This window comes from Gymnoscopelus microlampas, assembly GCF_963454915.1.
Source record: "Gymnoscopelus microlampas genome assembly, chromosome: 14".
Taxonomy (NCBI): domain Eukaryota; kingdom Metazoa; phylum Chordata; class Actinopteri; order Myctophiformes; family Myctophidae; genus Gymnoscopelus; species Gymnoscopelus microlampas.
In genome coordinates, this window is record NC_139951.1 from 19837320 (window position 1) to 19856783 (window position 19464).

Here is a 19464-nt window from a genome sequence, read left to right on the forward strand (position 1 = left end):
TCGATAATTCGATTGATTGGAAAAGGAATAGATAGTTGAAGGTAATTATGATTACCATGTAGTAGTGATGAGCGGGTCGGGTTTTTTCATGACTCGGCCCGCCCCGCCCCGCGATGGAACCCAACCCGCCTCAACCCGCCCCGCGAACCCATATATAAATCTATGGCTCAACCCGCCCCGCGACCCGCGATTTTTTTTTTCTTCTGTAAAATCATGGTTAGAAAATAATCCCCAAGTGTATTCAAACTGTTTTATTGTTATTATTCTTATTCTTATTAGGAATAAAGACAAAACAAGAGCATGTGATCATTTTATTTTTTTTTGCGTGTGAGAGCGGCTGACCCGCTGACCCACAGCCCGCATAATTGCCTCTCAAATTCTGACTCGACCCACCCGCGCCGTGGGTTGACCCGCGGGTCCCGCGGGTTACGGGTCGACCCGCTCATCACTACCATGTAGCTATCAACCTAGGTGATTGAAATTCAACTCTGAATGGTGGACAATGTGTGTAATGATACCATAACAACAGAATTTCGGATACTGTACCCTCCACCCACTCCAGTGACAACCAGAAAAATACTAGTAGTGTGGATGTATATCATCTTGGCTATCACATGGAAAACAGGTGTTTTATGTGCAGGTTTGTGTGTGTGCTGTTAACGCACAGGTTTGGCAGTCCACTGCAGTTTCTCCCCAGCAGCCATGCCGGCAGACAGAGGAACACTTTGGACCTGCACGAAAGGAGACCACACACATTTTAAACACAAACACACAGATAACACAGTCAAGACACTCCTGATGACGACTGCACATGGAGTTCAAAAACAAGAAAATTAAATAAGACAATAACAGACGGAAATTACAATTTACTTTCTGGTAGTTTGTTTGGTTTGCATTGGGCTTTATTTACTATTGTCCATTCAGTCAGTCAATCAATCAATCAAGCACTCACAGTTGGGGGCCTGAGTTTGCAATCGAAGTTCACTGGCATATTTGTTCATTTTGTCCAAAGTGTCCTCCCAGATGATGTTCTTGGGGTTTGGGAAGCACAGCTGAGGGTTCCCCCAAATGAACACCCCACCCTCCAGGATTTCTGCAGGATACAGAGGAGGAACTTTAGTGATGAGGTACAGTGAGTGAGGTGGTCATTTTTGAAAAATAACCGCATTCAGGGTGACGCAGGACCGATGCCTCCCAATAATGACCACCTCACCCCGCTTATTACAGAACAAGATTAATGATTTGACATACAATATTGATTCATAAGTCATGAGCTGCCGCTTCGATAGCAACATGAACAGAGGAAGAACACTGGTCTATTATTGAGGAACAGCTGGTCTGCTACCAGGAAATGACATACCGTACACCTTGATCGACCAATCACAATCCCATAATCAGCAAATATGTGTAATAATAATACATGATAACCACTGCCTGAAATGGTTGAATCACGAACATAAACAATAAAACCATCAATATGTCCTATACTTTCTATTCCTATTGAGAGGATATCATATATAGCAATAATACCAAAGACAATGAGAAAGGTCAAACCTGACCTAAAACCCAAACAATGAAGTGAGTGATCAGCAGTGGTGGAAAAAGTACTCAAATTCTTTACTTAAGTAAAAGTACCAATACTGCAATATACATTACAATAAAAGCAGACGCTTTTATCCAAAGCGACTTACAAAGTGCATTCAACATAGGTAGGGAACGAAAACTACAAATCACCAGAAGTCTTAACACATTGACTGCCTAGATCGAGTTAACTCGATATTAGCTTTTCATCACTTGCCTGCCAAGATCGAGTTAACTCGATTTTAGCAAAAAAATATTAAAAAAAAAAAAAAATGAGCAAGAGCTAAAACAAATAAGTGTATTGACTAAACAAGATCCAATAAAACAATACAACAATAAAACAAGCGTTCGTACAACTAGTTAACAACAAGTAGGCCAGGCAAAGAGGAAGGGTAGTGTTTCCTGAAGAGGTGGGTTTTCAGCCTGCGGCGAAAGATGGGCAGTGACTCTGCTGTCAGTGGGAAGTTCATTCCACCACTGTGGGGCCAGAACAGAAAAAAAGTCGTGACCGTGTGGATCGGCCAGAAGGACCCTTGAGTGACGAGGCAATCAGTCGCCCCGAGGTGGCAGACCGAAGTGGTCGGGCAGGTTACTAATATAGAAATACTCTGTTACAGTCCTCTGCAGTACCAAAGGTAAAAGTAAAAGTACTAAAATATTTGAAAATAGCAGATCGACGAGCTCACAACGCGTCGCGATGCGACGCGTTGTGAGTTTGTAGATCAGCTATTTTCAAATAGCCTAGGTATAAAATAGGGCTAAAGTGGTTACTGTATGTTTCATAATATCATCATTTATATCTGAAAAGTAACTAGTAACTAAAGTTTTGAAATCATTGTAGTGGAGTAAAAGTATAATATTTGCCTCTGAGATGTAGAGGAGTAGAAGTAAAAATACTGAAAATTGGAAATACTCAAGTAAAGTACAAATACCACGATACCACCATAACACGGCCCCCTCACGTACTAGGAGGGCAGGGTGAGTCACCAGAACCAAGAACGGAGTTTGAAGTTATAATGGGTTTGTATAGGAAGGGGGCGTGTCTAATAAAATGAATATCAAATATCTATATACTGAATAAAGCAACTTAAAGACTGTCTGGGGGGCTCACAAAAGCCTGAGTAGACGATAAAATGACCCAAAGTTTTTTTGAAAGTGAAATATCCCTTTAAGTACAGTACTTAAATAAATGTACTAGTTACTTTCCACCACTGGTGAAAGTGAGGTCAGGCCACAGTTAATCGGGTCCTGTTGGGTTACAGTCTGAAAAACACAACAACCAAGCTCTCCTATTTTGTGACCTGTGAGGCTGCGAAGTCGGAGCGTCCTGAGTCCTTGTTCTGCACCGTCTGTGTTGTTTAGTACAGCCAGGGAGTAGCTGTTGTACAGTTGGCTGCCGCGGATAATTCGCAGGTTATCCAAAGGCAGCAGACTCACAGCCACATGAGCTATCAGCACGTAGCCCTGCACCTCCACTATGCCCTGGAGAGGAAGTGTTGTGGGGATAAAACCAGGATGAGACCAATGTGACAAGAAGAGACCAGACAACCTGACATGAAAAAGCTTGTTTCACCACCAGAGGACAAATTATAGTTTAAGTGGGTGATGATGATGGATGACTTTAAACCAGACATCCCTATTTAGGGCATGTCATTGTATGTGGAAAATGTACAAAAGAAATCACAAAAGTCTTTTTCAAAAACAGTGAAAATAGCTGATCAACAAGGGCACAATGCATGTGCGATATGATGCGTTGTGAGCTTGTAGATTGGCTATTTTCACTGTAGAAATTCCCTGACATCAGCTAAAACACCAGGATAAAAACACCACAAGAATTTCTGTTTATGGCAATATGACACTGTAGAAAATGAAATGAAATACCTGTAGGAAAGAGAGGTCAGGCTGTCCGTAAAGGTGCGTTATCTCCAAGTTACCGTGGACGACCTGGCAGTCCGTGTAGAGCAGCTTCAGTGTCTCATAATGGTTCTCCAGGCTGGACGGCAGAGCTAGCTTCATGTCCGTACCCAGACACACTATAACACAAAAGGAAAGGCATGTTTCTGGTTCAAATTCTACAGAGATTCTACAGGAACAGTTTTTATCCTTTTTTTAACCCATTAAGACCGGGAACGCATCTGTGTCATTTTAGATTTCTTTGGCCATTAAAAAATAGCAGATAAACAAGCTCATAGTGCGACACAGAGTGCCGCGCTACGAGCTTGAAGATCTGCTATTTTCGAAAAAACGTGAAAATGTGTGCAAATCTTTGAATACGGTATATATATGAGATGGGGGTCCGCGGCCAAATATATACATTTTGGGGGTCCTTGCAAAGGTTTGAGAACCACTGATATAGCAACATAGTTTTTTTTTTTAAACTGTTAGGATTTAGAAGACATTTTGTAGAATCGGCCTCAGGTCCTAATGGGTTAATACCCAACAAAACTCCACTGCATTTAAAGGGAATGAAACAAAGGCTGATTTTGTAGTTTGTTTTCCAGTTCAGGTTTAAAAACTACAGTAGGGTATAACATGGCAGGCTGCACAGACTACTAACCTTATACTGTAGTACTATACTGTGGTAGCAACACAGCTGCCTGCAGCTAATAAGATTAATAATCGTGTGTCAATGCGCATTGACACACCTGTTGGGTACTGTGGCTTTGGACAGGTCTAAATCTAACACCCATTATTGACTTTATTAGCCGTCGCTGTGTTGCTTACTGTATTAGCCTTGCCTGCCCTGTTTTTTAGTCTGCTGCAGTTGTTAATGGTCTGGAAACTGCAGAATCAGCGTAAGGTTTTGTGACCCTTTAACTATGAATGTACATGAATGTACCTATACTGCAATTAGGGGTACTAAATACAAATGTTAAACCTCAACCTTTTAAACACAAAATCACTCATAAACATGCAGATTTTTATGAACTCATAGAATGTGAATGTTTCTTTGGTGTAAAGTAAGACACTTATGATTCACTCAGACACAGAAATAAATGTATATTGAAAGGACATTTCCATTCATAGCAACATTCCATGTCAAACATGGAAGAGGAAGTGATCAATCCATGGGGGTAAGTGATAAGTTTGTTCCATATTAAGACGCTTTGATTCATCCATAGACCTGAGCTTAACCACTTGAACCCTAGCATCTCTATTCTGGGCATGTGATAATAGGTAAAATAGCAGATCTACAAGCTCACACCGTGCCACGGAGCTATTAGATCGGCTATTTTCAGCAAAGACACCCCGGTCAACAAAGTATTATAGGGTTTAAGTGGTTCATCGGGTACACACAAGCTGTGAAAAAAAAGGAAGGGCACTTGTCGCCTACAGTATCTATATTTTATATATAAAATATCTAGATTCAATACGTTTTATTTTTCAGCATAGTGCAGAAGTCATCTGGCCACCTTTCTCATATTTCTTCAGGAGAGTGATATTTTCAAATAGACGGAGCTGCTCATCGCAAAGTTAAAGATAGCAGAGCTTGAGCGATGTTTAACATTCAAGCAATGACAAATGACATCACTCCAAATATTGAGGTCCGGAAAGATTTGGAGTCAGATCAACCTTCCAGTAAGGATTTTGTTAAGCCTTTGAAAAGAACAAACCGTAAGCTTCTACTACTTCTGTTTCATAACTGCATTATGTGACTTTTTCCGCTGGCAGTAAAGTGCAGAGATCCCCCCACACATACACACACACACACACACACACACACACAGGGTCATACAGAATTAGAATTCATGGGGACACTTGCAGACACATAGCTCCCATGCCTTTGCCGTCTCACAGTGGACAGTCCCTCCTACAAGAGCTTAGAAATTACTTCCTCTGGCGACCCCCGCTACTCTGCATGCCCCCCCCCCGCCCACCACCACCCGTCCTCACCCCTCAGCACGACCACTTTCCCTACTTAGGAGAGAGTGAGAGACAGCCAGCTGGATGGAGACACGTTCGTACAGAGAAACAGGAAGTTTAACCACTAGCATCCCTATTCTGGGGCTAATATTCAGCGAGAAGAGCAGATCTACAAGCTCATAGCATGGGCTCGATCGGCTATTTATTTTCGGCAAAAACAGGAGGGGCTACTGAGCCCTTGGGAATACGGTCACGGTCAACCAACCCTAAGTGTAGGGTTGGTTGAATATCAGTGTTGTCTCCCAGCTTCACAAGATACGGCTGTGTGCTCAGGCTCTTATCAGCCCTGTGTGTTTGCTTCATCTAAAATCCCTGGTGATCGGCCAAGCCGTTACAAATTTACATCCTATATACACCTGTCAGAGAGTAAAACAGAAACAGCGAGAGAAATAAATCTGAAAATGTTCTGAAATTTGCAATGGAATGTTTTATGGAATTTTTGGGAACAAATAAAAACGGAGTGTAGGGTTTCAAACTTTGAGTGTAGTAAGAATGTAATTAAATGAGACACACACATCATCGATTCAGTGTACATCCGATCTGACAGCAAGCGACATCAGCCAGCAAATGGCTCTACGAACTGTGGCTCCCAGAAATACACCCTCAGTGACCTCGTAGCCTGTGTCAAATATGTAATCGAACACTCTTAAAAATGCTGGGTTATTTCTATAAACACATTGCTGGGTTGATTTGGCTGGGTCATAATAATGGGTTATTTGGGTTCTGTAAACACACTGGTGGGTCAAAGGGGTTACCCAGGGGCTGGGTCAAAGGGGTTATTAGGTCTTCAAACACCTACCTGGGTTATTTCTAACCCAGAGGTTGCTTTATTTTCATTTTCATCATTCTGGAACCATCTTTTTGTCACTTCTCACATCAAAACACAAGGTATGTAACCTATATTTTATCACTATATTTTACCTATATTTATATAATTAAATGTATACATTGTGGTTCTATATGGGCGTTGGTGTAAAGTAACTAAGTACATTTATACTCAAGTACTGTACTTAAGTACAATTTTGAGGTATTTTTCACTTTACTGGAGTATTTCCCAATTCTCAGTACTTTAAACGAAATGATGCAACGCTGATATCGCTTTTGTAATGCATTTTATAATATTTAAGGCACCCCGTGTGTATTGTATTCCAATAATAATAATAATAATAATAATAATAATAATAACATGTGTGAGGAAAGTTATATTGGCGCGTTCGAGCTGAAGAGCTGATAAATAATCCATTGTCCGATTCGGCGCCCCCTAGTGGCCAAGTTATTCTAGAAGGACCGTAACCCCAATTTTCAGAACCACATGTCTGTGTGAGAGGAAATTTATATTGGCGCGTTCGTGCTGAAGAGCTGATAAATAATCCATTGTCCGATCGTGTTCTCGCCCCCTAGTGGCCAAGTTAATCAACAAAGCACGTAACCCTAGCTTTCGCAACCACATGTCCGTGTGAGAGGAAACTTATATTGGCGCGTTCGCGCTGAAGAGCTGATAAATAATCCATTGTCCGATTCGGCGCCCCCTAGTGGCCAAGTTATTCTAGAAGGACCGTAACCCCAATTTTCAGAACCACATGTCTGTGTGAGAGGAAATTTATATTGGCGCGTTCGTGCTGAAGAGCTGATAAATAATCCATTGTCCGATCGTGTTCTCGCCCCCTAGTGGCCAAGTTAATCAACAAAGCACGTAACCCTAGCTTTCGCAACCACATGTCCGTGTGAGAGGAAACTTATATTGGCGCGTTCGCGCTGAAGAGCTGATAAATAATCCATTGTCCGATCGTGTTTTCGCCCCCAAGTGGCCAAGTTAATCGAGAAAGCACGTAACCCTAGCTTTCGCAACCACATGTCCGTGTGTGAGGAAACTTGTATTGGCGCGTTTGGGCTGATTAGCAGATACGGAATCCGTTGTCCGATTGTGTTTTCGCCCCCTAGTGGCTGAGATAATAGCGAAAAACTGTTCAAAAATAGTAAAAACAAAATCGGACACCAGTATACGCATCAGCGCGCCACCCCGAACGTGCTCGTATAACTCTCCTCGCACACGGCCTTACCGTTCTCCTCAAATGGCTGGGGACTAATCTCAACTTATTTCGCAAATAACACAACATATCTCCTTAACGATACGTTTTTAGAATCCGTCGTTCGGACATATTGTACAGCTCGCCGAGACGCACGCGTGGATGTCTTGTTTGTCCCGCTACGACACTTCTAACGTTTGCTTCTGACAATGACATAAGGTACATGGAGTCGTAGAACGTTCACCCATACTGAGAGGCAAATTCAGAAATTGGTAAAAATGTCGGTTAGGGACAAACAAGATATCCACTTGTGCGTCTTGGCAAGTTGAACAACATATCCAAACATTGGACTCTAAGTCCTTATCGTATTTGAGATATAAAAAAAAATGCAATTGTTTCGGCCGCGTCGACCTTTGCAGTCTTTTCGGTGAACTTTTGAACTTATCAGTGTCAGAAAAAATCAGGATTGGTTCCAATAAATCCGGCTTACTCTCAACATGGATGGAGAGAAGTTTTAGATTTTAAAAAAATGTCTCCATTGATTTATCACAGATTAGGTGCTCGATACCGCACGTACAAATCAATGTTTGACAAAACCACTTTCCCAAAGTTTACAAAAATCGAGACCTATCCCATTCGATTCAGCGTCCTTTTCTGAGTCTGGAAAGGTGTTTTTTAATATTAAAAAAAAATATTTAAAAAAAATGTGAGAAAAGCTAAACCTTGAACTATTTCAAAAATCGATAACTTCTTATTAAACAATTCTAGACTATTGATGTAACCTACCATTCAACTCAAAATCATCTCAGTAAGCGGTTGGAAGGGTCAAAAAAAATAAATATATATATATATTTTTTTTGTGAAAAAAGCCTCACGTTTATGACAATTTAACGCTTGTTTAAACCACTTTCCCAAAAGTTAAACAAATCGAGACCTATCCCATTCAATTCAACGTCCTTTTCTGAGTCTGAAAAAGTGTTTTTTAATTTAAAAAAAAATATTTTTGAAAAATGTGAGAAAAGCTTAACTTTATATTTCAAAAATCTATAACTGCTAATTGAAAAATTGTAGACTATTGATGTAACCCACGATTCGACTCAGCGTCATCCAATTAGTGAGGGAGGGTGTTAAAAAACAGATTTTAATTATTTGATCTGTTTTAATGCTTATGTCCGGTGGCAGTATATGCTGGAGCACTAGGAAACCATAATACATTATGGCAGTCATGGCGAAACTTTAACCTGGTGTTTGCACTTCTGCATTTACAGCCTGTACATCTACATAAATCTTCACACTTCATATATAAAATTATTAACTTATGGCCACAGATGTTAAAATCATGTATGGGTTCTCAAAAGTACCTGTATCTTTTGTAATGTTCAATAAAAAGCCTTTTAATCCAATTGCTGGCCATTTTCTTCATATGTTTTCACGTGACCCTATGGGTTGAAAGGTGTACTGCACTCACGCAACATTACAACTCTCTGATAAAATGGCCACCAATCAGATTAAAATGCTTTTTATTAAACAATACGGAAGATACGGGTACTTTTAAGGAACCGTACATAATTGTAACATCCGTGGCCATAGGGTCAGCACCTTTTTAGTGACCCTGGAAGGCGCATATTATCGTCGGGGGGGGGGGGCGAGTTGTGATAACAGCACAATAGGGATCTGTATTAATTATAATATAGTGCAATACTGTGCAAAGTATAACATTAGCAGTTAATGTCAGCTACAAATGTTTTACATTTCTGTCAATGCTAAATCATTAAGTGAAAGAGCCTTGAATTTATGTTGTGATGCGATTAATTATTATTTTAGTAGCTATAAATAGGTCTGAAATAGGTCTATACATAGTTTTGGGTTCGTGTGCAAAATTATCAGATGTACAAGCTCCACTTCAGTCTAGTTTACGACTTGGGAGGCAATACAGATCTGACTTCCCAGCATGCAGCTGCAGCTCACGCGCGCACTTCCTCACTCTCACACAGAGAAGTTGCGGTGAAGTTAAGTTGGTCTAAAGCAGTTCATTCATTTAGGTAAGTTGAGGTTACTAGGGTTATTTATTCATCACATTAATCATTAAAGTTAACAACTATTCAAGTGTATTTTTTAGGAGTGAGTGACTGAAATCACCAACAACATAATGTTACATTTGCTTCATTTGGAAACGTTATTCATTCCCTACCAGCGATGTTCTTGACAAAATATATATTTTTTTATCTTTTGTCCATTTTGCAGAGTTTATCTGGAGTCGGATAAGAAGGGGGACGACGGATATCGTGAGTTAAATTACTTTAATGGCTTTGTTTTAGTATGTAACCGAAAAGATTTTCCTTGGGAACCAACTTCGATGTAACACCCGCCCGGCAAGTCACTGTTGCTTTTGGTGTAGTGCGAAGTTAGGTTTCCCATCACAAAGTGTTACCACCGGTTAGCTTAGCATAGCATGCTACTGTAACAACACCAGGTCATGAATGGCGAGGAGGGGGCCAATAATAATAATAATACATCGTGAATGATTAAAATGTCTTTATGGAGAGATCGTTCTTTTGTGAGAGTGAGCTCTATCACTGGTCTGCTTTATATTATATTGCTTTATATTGGGCATTGCGCGCCTAAAGTAGTAAACAAACCAGCAGCCAGCGTTGCCAGATATTGCGAAAAAAACAAGCAACCAGGTCTATAAAAAGAAGCCTAAAATAAGCAACTAGGCCAGCTCAGTCAAACTTTATTGTCTAATGTTGTTTTCGAGCAGTGATTCTATAAGATGTTCATGTAAAGCATTGGTTCTCAAAGTGGGGTCCGGGGACAACCAGGAGTACTTGAGGCGGTTCCAGGGGGTCCCCAGCTAAATGATGGATAGGAACCAAATGGACCCTTATGGTTCTGTAACTCTGAGAGTGTACAAATGGAACCAAATGGACCCGTTAAATTAATATTGATTTTATAATATAAATTCGGGTCCTAGAGGTATAAATGCCATTAAATGGGGGTCTGTAGCCTAATACATGTCAAACTGGGGGTCCTTGACATTAAAATGGTTGAGAATCACTGCTAGAAAGCCATATAAACCTTCTATTATTGGGGTCCCTGGCTTATCTTTTCAAATGGGGGTCCGCGGGCTAATAAGTGTAAATTTGGGGGTCCTTGACATGAAAAAGTTTCAGAACCACTGATGTAAAGGACCCCCAATATTTACAGGCTACTTTACAGAAAAACAAGCCCAAAGTCGCTTATAATAAACCGATTTGGCAACACTGCCAGAAGTATGAACGAGAGTTGCTTTCTTTACCTCGTCTCGTTTCGGATGTGCTAGGATAACTAGTTTGTGTCATGGAGGATGAAATGTTATTAAAGCTTATGCTATGATAGTGGCATATAAGAAAGAGAGATAAAAAAAATAGACAACATATTCATTAATCACAATTATTTGTATGACAATTAATGATCGTCTCCAGACATTCATAATCGTGACAGCCCTACTAACAGCTACTGTACTGTACTGTGCCTGTTTAAAATGACATTTTATTAATTAAAACAAGTTATGCATTGCAGCTCTAACATTTGAGAATGCCCCCAAAAATTGGTAGCTAAGGTTACAATACATGTTAGGACATCGCACAGTCTTGTGAAATTCTAATGTACTTAATCTGATTTCATTCTAGTAATATGAGGGTGTCACCATGGACACGTTTGTCACAGAGACCTTGACTGCATGGGAGCTTGAGCACTTGATTGACACATTTAAAGGTAAGTTCATTTTAATTGAGACAATGTTGAGATGTAACTATTAATTATTATTTTGTTATTAAAAGCAGAAGGCCATATCCAGTTTAGTCTCTATTTTGACTAGGTAATTAACCACCTAACCCCAATGGACATAGTATACTGGACGTGAGTTAGAGACTTTTCTTTTAATCAACAAAATCTACAAAAAATAGCAGATCTACAAGCTCACAACGCATTGCATTGTGAGCTTGTAGATCATCTATTTCTGGCTAATAATCCCCCCAAAATGTGGATGCTGGGGTGCAAGTGATATATTGTGTTGGTAGCATTTATTTGGTTAAAAAGATAAAAATGTATAATCTGATAGTAATCATTGTTAGGTGTCTCATTTCATCGTTCTTTGACAAACTTCTACCGTCTATTTCAACAGGCCATCTAATGACACCAAGAAAGCCCTTGCGATGGCTTTGGTGTATGAATTCCCTTGCCTTAATTTGGATGGTACTACAGTTGGCAGTGGCTATGTAAGTCAATCAACAAACAAACAAACAAACAAACGCATAAAGGAGAACACTCCATACACACACACCTAAAAGAAATGTGCTCAAAGTTTTTCCTAGTGCACAGTCCCACGCACATTTTTGGATTGCTCCTTAAAATCCCATGTAACCATCTTCATGGTTTACGCCAGGCCAATTTAAACTGAATCTAATTGTCTCTTTTACAGGCAGCTTGGTACACACCTGGCCGGGGAAAAAAACCTGCTACAGGTTTCCTGGAGGAGTGCTTGAGGAACACCAGGAAGCGCATGAGAAGCCTGAAACGACCACACCACCAAGAACCACAGGAACAGACCGTCCCTAGTACACCAGGTAATACTAATAACCAATGTTAATTATCCCCACCAGGCTAGATTGGACAAATGCAAGGGATTATATTTTCGGTCCATGACTCTTCTGTCCATCATCTTCTAAAAACTAGTCTCAGGCACCGCTGGACCGATTGGCAACGTTTCACACACTCCAAGTAGGCCAGAACCTCAAATACTTGAAATCAGCTATAATGAATCTGTACTTATCATTCAACAGAATCTGATGTGCCTCCTGAAAAACTTATTGAAATGGTTGAATGGATGAAGGTCAATAGGTATCCAGTGTCCCAAGTTGAGGACTACATGAATCAAACAGGCAGAGTTCCCAAGGCTTGTAGACAATCCTTGCATGGTAAGAATTTTTTTTGCTATTGCAGTTTTGCCTATTTGAATGATACTCTATTTGACTGATACTCTGCAATGCACTACAAGTTTATGTTTAACCACTTAGACCCTACAATATATACTTTGTAGACTGGAGTCCCCAGGGTTCTACTTGGTCCACTCCCCCCCCCCCTCTACACCAAATGTCTTTGCCGAAAATTGGCAATATAAATGTGCACAACGCATCACAGCATGACACATTGTGATCTTGTTAAACTCAATGTTAACCTATTTTTGAATAATGTTTGCCTATTATGACCCGACCAGATGAGGAATTCGAGGGTTCACGTGGTTAAGCAATATAACATCAGAGGGACTGCTGTAAAATGTATAGTCATAGTCCCTAGGTCACAGGACGGGTGTTGACAATCCCAACATTGACTGACTTAAATCATTTACCTGACACTGCCTGTCCCCTAACCATTTTCCTAACAGGTACTACAAGCCCATATCATTTCTCTAAACACTGTTCTATTGTTTTTCAAAATGTATCAGATTTCACAAGACTTCCAGCAGCTTCATCCAGACGCAGTGGGAAAGCTGTTTCAGAACTGGGCTACTTTAAGTGACCCAATCCTTGCATATGCCCAGCGAGAGGGAAAACTGCCTTCAGTGTTTGATGACATGACACCAGGTAAGCTATTTCCTACTATGTAACACACACCGGTTCTTTGGAAATAGCAGATCTACAAGCTTGCATTGCGTCCCAATGGGGCTCGTGAGCTTGTAGACCTGAAAAACTAATTTCACCCTCTGTTTTACACCTGTAAACCTGTGATGTGACAATGAATATTCAGATTCTGATAAGATGTCACAACACTTCCTGTGATTATAATAGGCTATTCAACATCACAGCAGAAAAGTCAATATTGCTTCAGAAATATCAATCTTTACTATACTATTTAAATGTTGATGTTATATGTATTTTTCTTATGTTGCGTAGACAGGGCTTTGAAAACCCTCCGACTCTGCTTCCTCCACCCGTCTTAAGGATGGGAGGAAAAGTCTACAGACCGACCATAGAGGAGTCCTGCAAGTTCTTCATTAATATCCAACCAGTAAGTTTTACTTGGGTGGGTGTTTCTGTGTTTATTTATTAGCATTTCCTTGCTTCCATAAAAAAGATAATAAAAACAACATGCTTAACTTAAATGGCAGGTTATATTGCAAGTAACTGTTATGTGTTTTGTGTTATGTGTAATTAACAGGTGGGGACCAACATGGTGCAGTACCTACAGGCAGCAGAGAGAAAGCAACCCTTCCTGCACATTTTGTGTCTTGGTGATGACATGACAACATCCCAGGTCTTCACCATTGTCTCAGACAGCGCCATTGAAACGGACACTTTGATGGGTGTGTGTGTGTGTGTGTGTGTGTGTGTGTGTGTGTGTGTGTGTGTGTGTGTGTGTGTGTGTGTGTGTGTGTGTGTGTGTGTGTGTGTGTGTGTGTGTGTGTGTGTGTGTGTGTGTGTGTGTGTGTGTGTGTGTGTGTGTGTGTGTGTGTGTGTGTGTGGTATCCAACAGTTATATAAGAATTGAAAGGTTCTATATGTGGATAGCTCCTTTAGACCAGTGGTTCTCAACCTTTCCTGGATCAGCATTTTCAGAGCATGTTAATTTAATGATCAATCAATCGATTGAATTGAGCTGGGAACTCACATGTCCTATATTTTGGTATCACAATGATAAAAAATAAATGTAAAGGAACAAACAAAAATATCAGTATTTGGGGGGCCAATATCCTTGCGGCCCAACAGTGGACCCTAGCCCAAAGATTGAGAAACGCTAATAGAGACCATTTTCCTCAAAGTTACAAATTTAAAAATGGGCTAAACTAACAGGAACAACCATTAAATGAACACGCTAAATAAATAAATTAAGTAAATTAAATAAAATAAAATCACGTAAAGTAAATACAATAATAAACTCCCAGGTGGGGAGACAATGCTTTGTGTAACCGAGGTCAAACACATAGAAAGCCTTAAAACACAGGTCTAAAGGAGCTATCCACATATAGAACCTTTCAATTCTTATATAACTGTTGGATACTACACACACACACACACACACACACACACACACACACACACACACACACACACACACACACACACACACACACACACGTGGGGGGGCGGGGAGAGATTGTAAAATGTTGTATTGGAAAAAAAGAGAAATTGCAACAAATCCTGTTTTATTGTTGAAATAAAATGTTGCTTTTTGTACATTTTATGTGTGTGTGCAACTTTTCTACATTTTGGGCTTTAAGAAACTGTTCAAAAGAAACTGTGTAGCCCAGCTAGCACCAGGAATAATGGAAATAGTCTAATGGAAATAATTCATTATATTCTATTTAACCCAGTGATATAGTTAATTTCAATCGCTAGGTTGGGTAAAATAAACAACCCAGTGTATGGTTTACATCTAACCCAGTGACATAGTTAATTTCAATCACTAGGTTGGGTCAAATAAACAACCCAGTGTATGGTTTACATTTAACCCAGTGATATAGTTAATTTCAATCACTAGGTTGGGTTAAATAAACAACCCAGTGTATGGTTTACATTTAACCCAGTGATATAGTTAATTTCAATCACTAGGTTGGGTTAAATAAACAACCCAGTGTATGGTTTACATTTAACCCAGTGATATAGTTAATTTCAATCACTAGGTTGGGTCAAATAAACAACCCAGCACATGGTTTACATTTAACCCAGTGATATAGTTAATTCAATCACTAGGTTGGGTCAAAGAAAACAACCCAGCACATGGGTTAAAATGATCGAACCCATATATGGGTTAAGACAACCCAGGACGTGTTCTGTCCCATAGTGACCCAGTAGCGGGGTTATGGTTGGGTTATTTTTTAACCCAGTTGTTTTAAGAGTGAATGACTAATCACAGCCTGCTTCAGCAATGTCGTCATGGAAATATATATTCAGATGTCGATCCTGAAGGGAGAACCTGACCATTTAATTCTTCTATATGATAAGCCGACAAATCTCAACGGAGAAAAACTCTGCCGTCCTGAAATTCTGGGAAACACACATACACACGAACACACACACAATGTGGCCAGTTCCAACTTTGGGGATTAGGCAAATGTGCCGTAGCAGACAACATAATAGAGCAGATTTTCCATTCCTAAAACTGTGTAAAGACAGTTCCTGTCCTTTTATACCCTTGTTGTTTGGTCTCCAAAAGTCTCTCGGTAGAAAAGTGTGTGTGTGTGCGTGCGTGCGTGCGTGCGTGCGTGCGTGCGTGCGTGCGTGCGTGCGTGCGTGCGTGCGTGCGTGCGTTGGGTCTTGCCAGAGTAGCAGCCCAGTTTTCCTTTCCAATGCCTAAAATACTCAGTGCATACCTCCGTCATTCCCTTCTTTCTCTCCTTTCCTTATTCAGCTCCCTGCCTCTTCTTTAATTAATTAACCTTACAAACCAGATGATCTCACATATGTTTTCTAATCAGTATGATTTCAGTCATGTAACTGTAAAACTTCAATCGTTACAATAAGGTAATTGTTCAATTATCTATTTTGTCTCCTAAGTCCCTTAACCAATGATAACACTGTCAACCTGCCGTCCTTATTTTGAGCATGTCAAAAATAAGTGGTTATGTGGCAGTGGCTCAGAGTGGCTGCTTGGGAATCGAAAGGTTCCCAGTTCGATCCCCAGCTCCCCCAGGGTTAGTGTCGAAATGTCCTTGAGTAAGACAATGAACCCCTAACTGCTCAAGATTGATTGATTGATTGATTGATTGATTGATTGATTGATGTACTTTATTTAGTAAGACATGAGAACAACAGTACATGGAAGTACAAATTCACAATACAAGGTCTACTAAACTGGAAGACTCATTAAGCACTGAGCTTGTTTAAGATGAGATCCCCACGCACACAAATCATGATGACATATAGGAGACAGACAGATAAACACACTACTAGTATACAGAATGTCATACAATCAGCTTACAGGTTACTGGTATGAAGAGTGAAAAATATGTACAAGAGAAGAAAAAGAAAAGGGGGGGGGGGGGGTAGGGGGGTAGATTAAGGCTTAGACAGTGGCCATTTTCGAAGTGCAGCCTCCTGAAGGTGTATCTTTAGGGCAGTTTTGAAAGTGAGTAGGGTTTTACACTCCTTTACTCCTTTTGGTAGGGCATTCCACATGTTTGATGAATAGCATGAGAGTTCATTCCCTTTGTTGAGCCAAATCTGGGTTGAACATGATTCGTGGAGCTGCCTCTGGTGTTATGATCGTGGACTTCATTAACATTTTGGAAGAATTTTGACAAATACAGTGGGATCCCAATGTTGTTTGAACAGGTTGGTGCCTTGCATGGCTTTCTCCACTGTCTGTGAGCTAATGTGTGTGTGAATGGGTGAATGTAATGCACATTGCAAAGCGCTTTGGGTAAAGGCGCTATATAAACACACTATTTGTTAAGTGATAATGCAGCTTTACAAGTGTCATGTGACATTTTCAATTGGAGGGATTGATAATTATGAAGCTCCCTGTAATCTCTCGATCCATCTTTCTTTTACCCATTTTAAAAGAAATATATATTTTCCAATATAATACCCCCCTACGCTAGTGTACATGTAAAAATGTCATTAGAGGGAACAGACTGTAGTACGTCGTAAAATGTGCAGTGTTACTTGTACTCAGAAAGTGTAATAACGGCACACTGTGTCTTGCTAAAGAACAGACGGGCCGAGATCAACATAGGGAATCAGGGATGTTGCCAGCATCAAACCCAGTGAATGTTCAGTTTACATAACCATCAGTTCACCGTCTGCCTGTAATACAAGGCTGCTACCACTGACATCAAACACCAAAAACAGAGATCTTTTTGTACTTGGAAATGCTTCTGTACACCGTATCTTGGCAACCTCAATTTGGAAGTGTTTCTATGGCAAAGTGTTTCTGTGGTAACAATTCACTCGTTTGAGTGAATTGTGTGCGTGCGTGTGCGTGAGACAGAGAGACAGGGAGAGAGACACAGAGAGAGGGAGAGAGAAGGGGGGGGGGGTACTGCTTCATTTCCTGTGCAAGGCATTATGATGGTCTACGTGCCTAACATGTGATTGAGTTTTTTGTCCTCCTGCACTCAGTAGTTTCATGCTTATGACACGAGGGCTTTTAGCATCTGAACTTGGTTTAATAAATATACTCAGAAACTCCAAACAATATAGCTATTCATTTTTGCTCCAACTCAATATTGTGAGATAACCGTCATGAGATGTTCATGTCCATCAGACATTTAATTCAATTGACATAAGTTATAGGTCAAGTTCCTGAACCACCAGATATCAGTGGAATTGATTCTACGTAAAATAAAATCTAATCCTGTCGTCCCCTTACAAGGAGCAGATCCTTGGATTATTCAAAGCACTAATGCCTGTATTTTGTTTATTATCAATCTTTCTTGGTGTTTACAAGAGACAGTTTCATGTTTTGCTCATCACAATCCTGGTTCATCCTGATAAATTACCTGCATAGACATACAGTATTGCATTAGAGGGCATGCGCAATGTATTTGGTAGATGGTGCAAAGTAATTTACAGTTATATTTTAGAGCAAAACATCTTGCATCAACAGTGTGTAGTACAATGTTGTAATGAAAAATGGTTGAATAAATATATAACTATCTTGTCGACAACATAATTATGAAATCTTAGGTCAAATTCAGACGGCTGCAATTCTTTTCCACAATGTTCTAAAAAATGCAATGCTCCGTCGACCGTGTGACGTGCAGAAAATAGCAGATCTACACGTTCACAAGAGCTTAGAGATAGAGATACATCTTTAGAGACAATGTGGTGCGAGTCGTGCGACTATGGAGAGCTCTTCACTGAGACACCTGCTTGCTTGATTTCCCTAACAAAAGACTTACGCATCACAGATGCACCTCATTTTACCTACATTTAAAAACTAATCCACCATCCATCCCATTCATCACAAGCTTACACACTCAAAACAACTAAAACACTGATTAGACCACAATCAATTGATGAACTAATGCAATCGTAATGCAATTCAACCACATTCACCCTGTGTTCTAGACAGGGCTCGAGGGCCGTAAGCCTTCCCAGTATGCAACAAAAAACAGGCACCAATCTGTCAGCAACCACAGGCTGCCTTCAAACTGCGGCTAACTAGTAAATTAAAGAGAATATGATGACGTAAAACTGACTCTGCCTTATACCTGAATGCCACAGTTTAAAGCCACACCTGCAAGTGGCAGCATGCCAGTTAGCATAGGGAGTCTGTCCTAAGCCAGTCTGTGTATGTGTATGTGTATGTGTGTGTGTGTGTGTGTGTGTGTGTGTGTGTGTGTGTTTCTGTTTACACACTTTGAATGTGTCGACAGTAGACGGCTGGTAAGGACTAAGGATGCTCCTACAGGTTTTAAATTGAACCATCCTGTAATTGTGATGCCATAACAAAGTACAAACCCCTTAGGACTCAACACCGCTCTGATGGATTGGGTGCCTTTAAAGCCGTACACAAAGAACGCATCGCACAAAACTTTCTCTCTCTGTTTATTAGCTCCTAGATTTACCATGTCAATTGTCATCTCTGCTCCTAATGCTACTATAATCTTAGCAACGCGTCTTGCATAAACGTTCTATTTCTCCCCCCCTCTCCCCTGGTCTCTGTGGCTGGAGAGAGGGGGAAAAGACAAACAGGTATTGCTCAACAGACAAGCAGAACAGGATCTGCGCTTTTGATGCGGAGTGCGGACGTTGTGTTCTCTTCACGCATGCACACGCAATATAGGAGACACACACACATACACAGAGGGATACCTCTGTATCGTGATGTATAATGGAGCAGTGAGATGTAAGAGGCATTGAAAAGATATGAGGCACTATTGTAAAAATGTTTCAATATCATCGCTATATTTCTCATGTACAATTAGGACATCTACACAATTCGATTC

General features: G+C 40.4%; 2 protein-coding genes across 2 annotated transcripts in view; one reads left to right on the forward strand and one right to left on the reverse strand.

The window, feature by feature from the left end:
* The window catches only part of erbb2 (erb-b2 receptor tyrosine kinase 2), a 46758-nt gene that overhangs the window by 22932 nt on the left and 4362 nt on the right, over positions 1 to 19464 (reverse strand). Inside the window, exons 2-5 of the mRNA XM_084079113.1 lie at positions 3463 to 3614; positions 2883 to 3063; positions 953 to 1093; positions 666 to 731 (exon numbers count right to left, since the gene is read on the reverse strand). Coding sequence (XP_083935239.1) covers positions 666 to 731; positions 953 to 1093; positions 2883 to 3063; positions 3463 to 3614 — 540 coding nt within the window. The remainder of the gene's footprint in view (positions 1 to 665; positions 732 to 952; positions 1094 to 2882; positions 3064 to 3462; positions 3615 to 19464) is intronic.
* LOC311060420 (uncharacterized protein) lies at positions 9525 to 14641 on the forward strand. The gene is made up of 9 exons (XM_084078599.1): positions 9525 to 9574; positions 9777 to 9817; positions 11204 to 11288; positions 11698 to 11791; positions 11995 to 12139; positions 12356 to 12490; positions 13018 to 13156; positions 13466 to 13580; positions 13731 to 14641. Exons 4-7 carry the CDS (start codon positions 11729 to 11731, stop codon positions 13089 to 13091), a joined length of 417 nt encoding a protein of 138 aa, XP_083934725.1. The 5' UTR covers positions 9525 to 9574; positions 9777 to 9817; positions 11204 to 11288; positions 11698 to 11728; the 3' UTR covers positions 13092 to 13156; positions 13466 to 13580; positions 13731 to 14641.

Bases quoted from the DNA above. Each gene is read 5' to 3' on its own strand.
- LOC311060420 (XM_084078599.1), top strand. From the start codon at position 11,729: ATGGCTTTGGTGTATGAATTCCCTTGCCTTAATTTGGATGGTACTACA. The intron at 11,792-11,994 runs GTAAGTCAATCA...TCTCTTTTACAG, and splicing joins CTACAGTTGGCAGTGGCTAT to GCAGCTTGGTACACACCTGG. The intron at 12,491-13,017 runs GTAAGAATTTTT...AAAATGTATCAG, and splicing joins TTGTAGACAATCCTTGCATG to ATTTCACAAGACTTCCAGCA.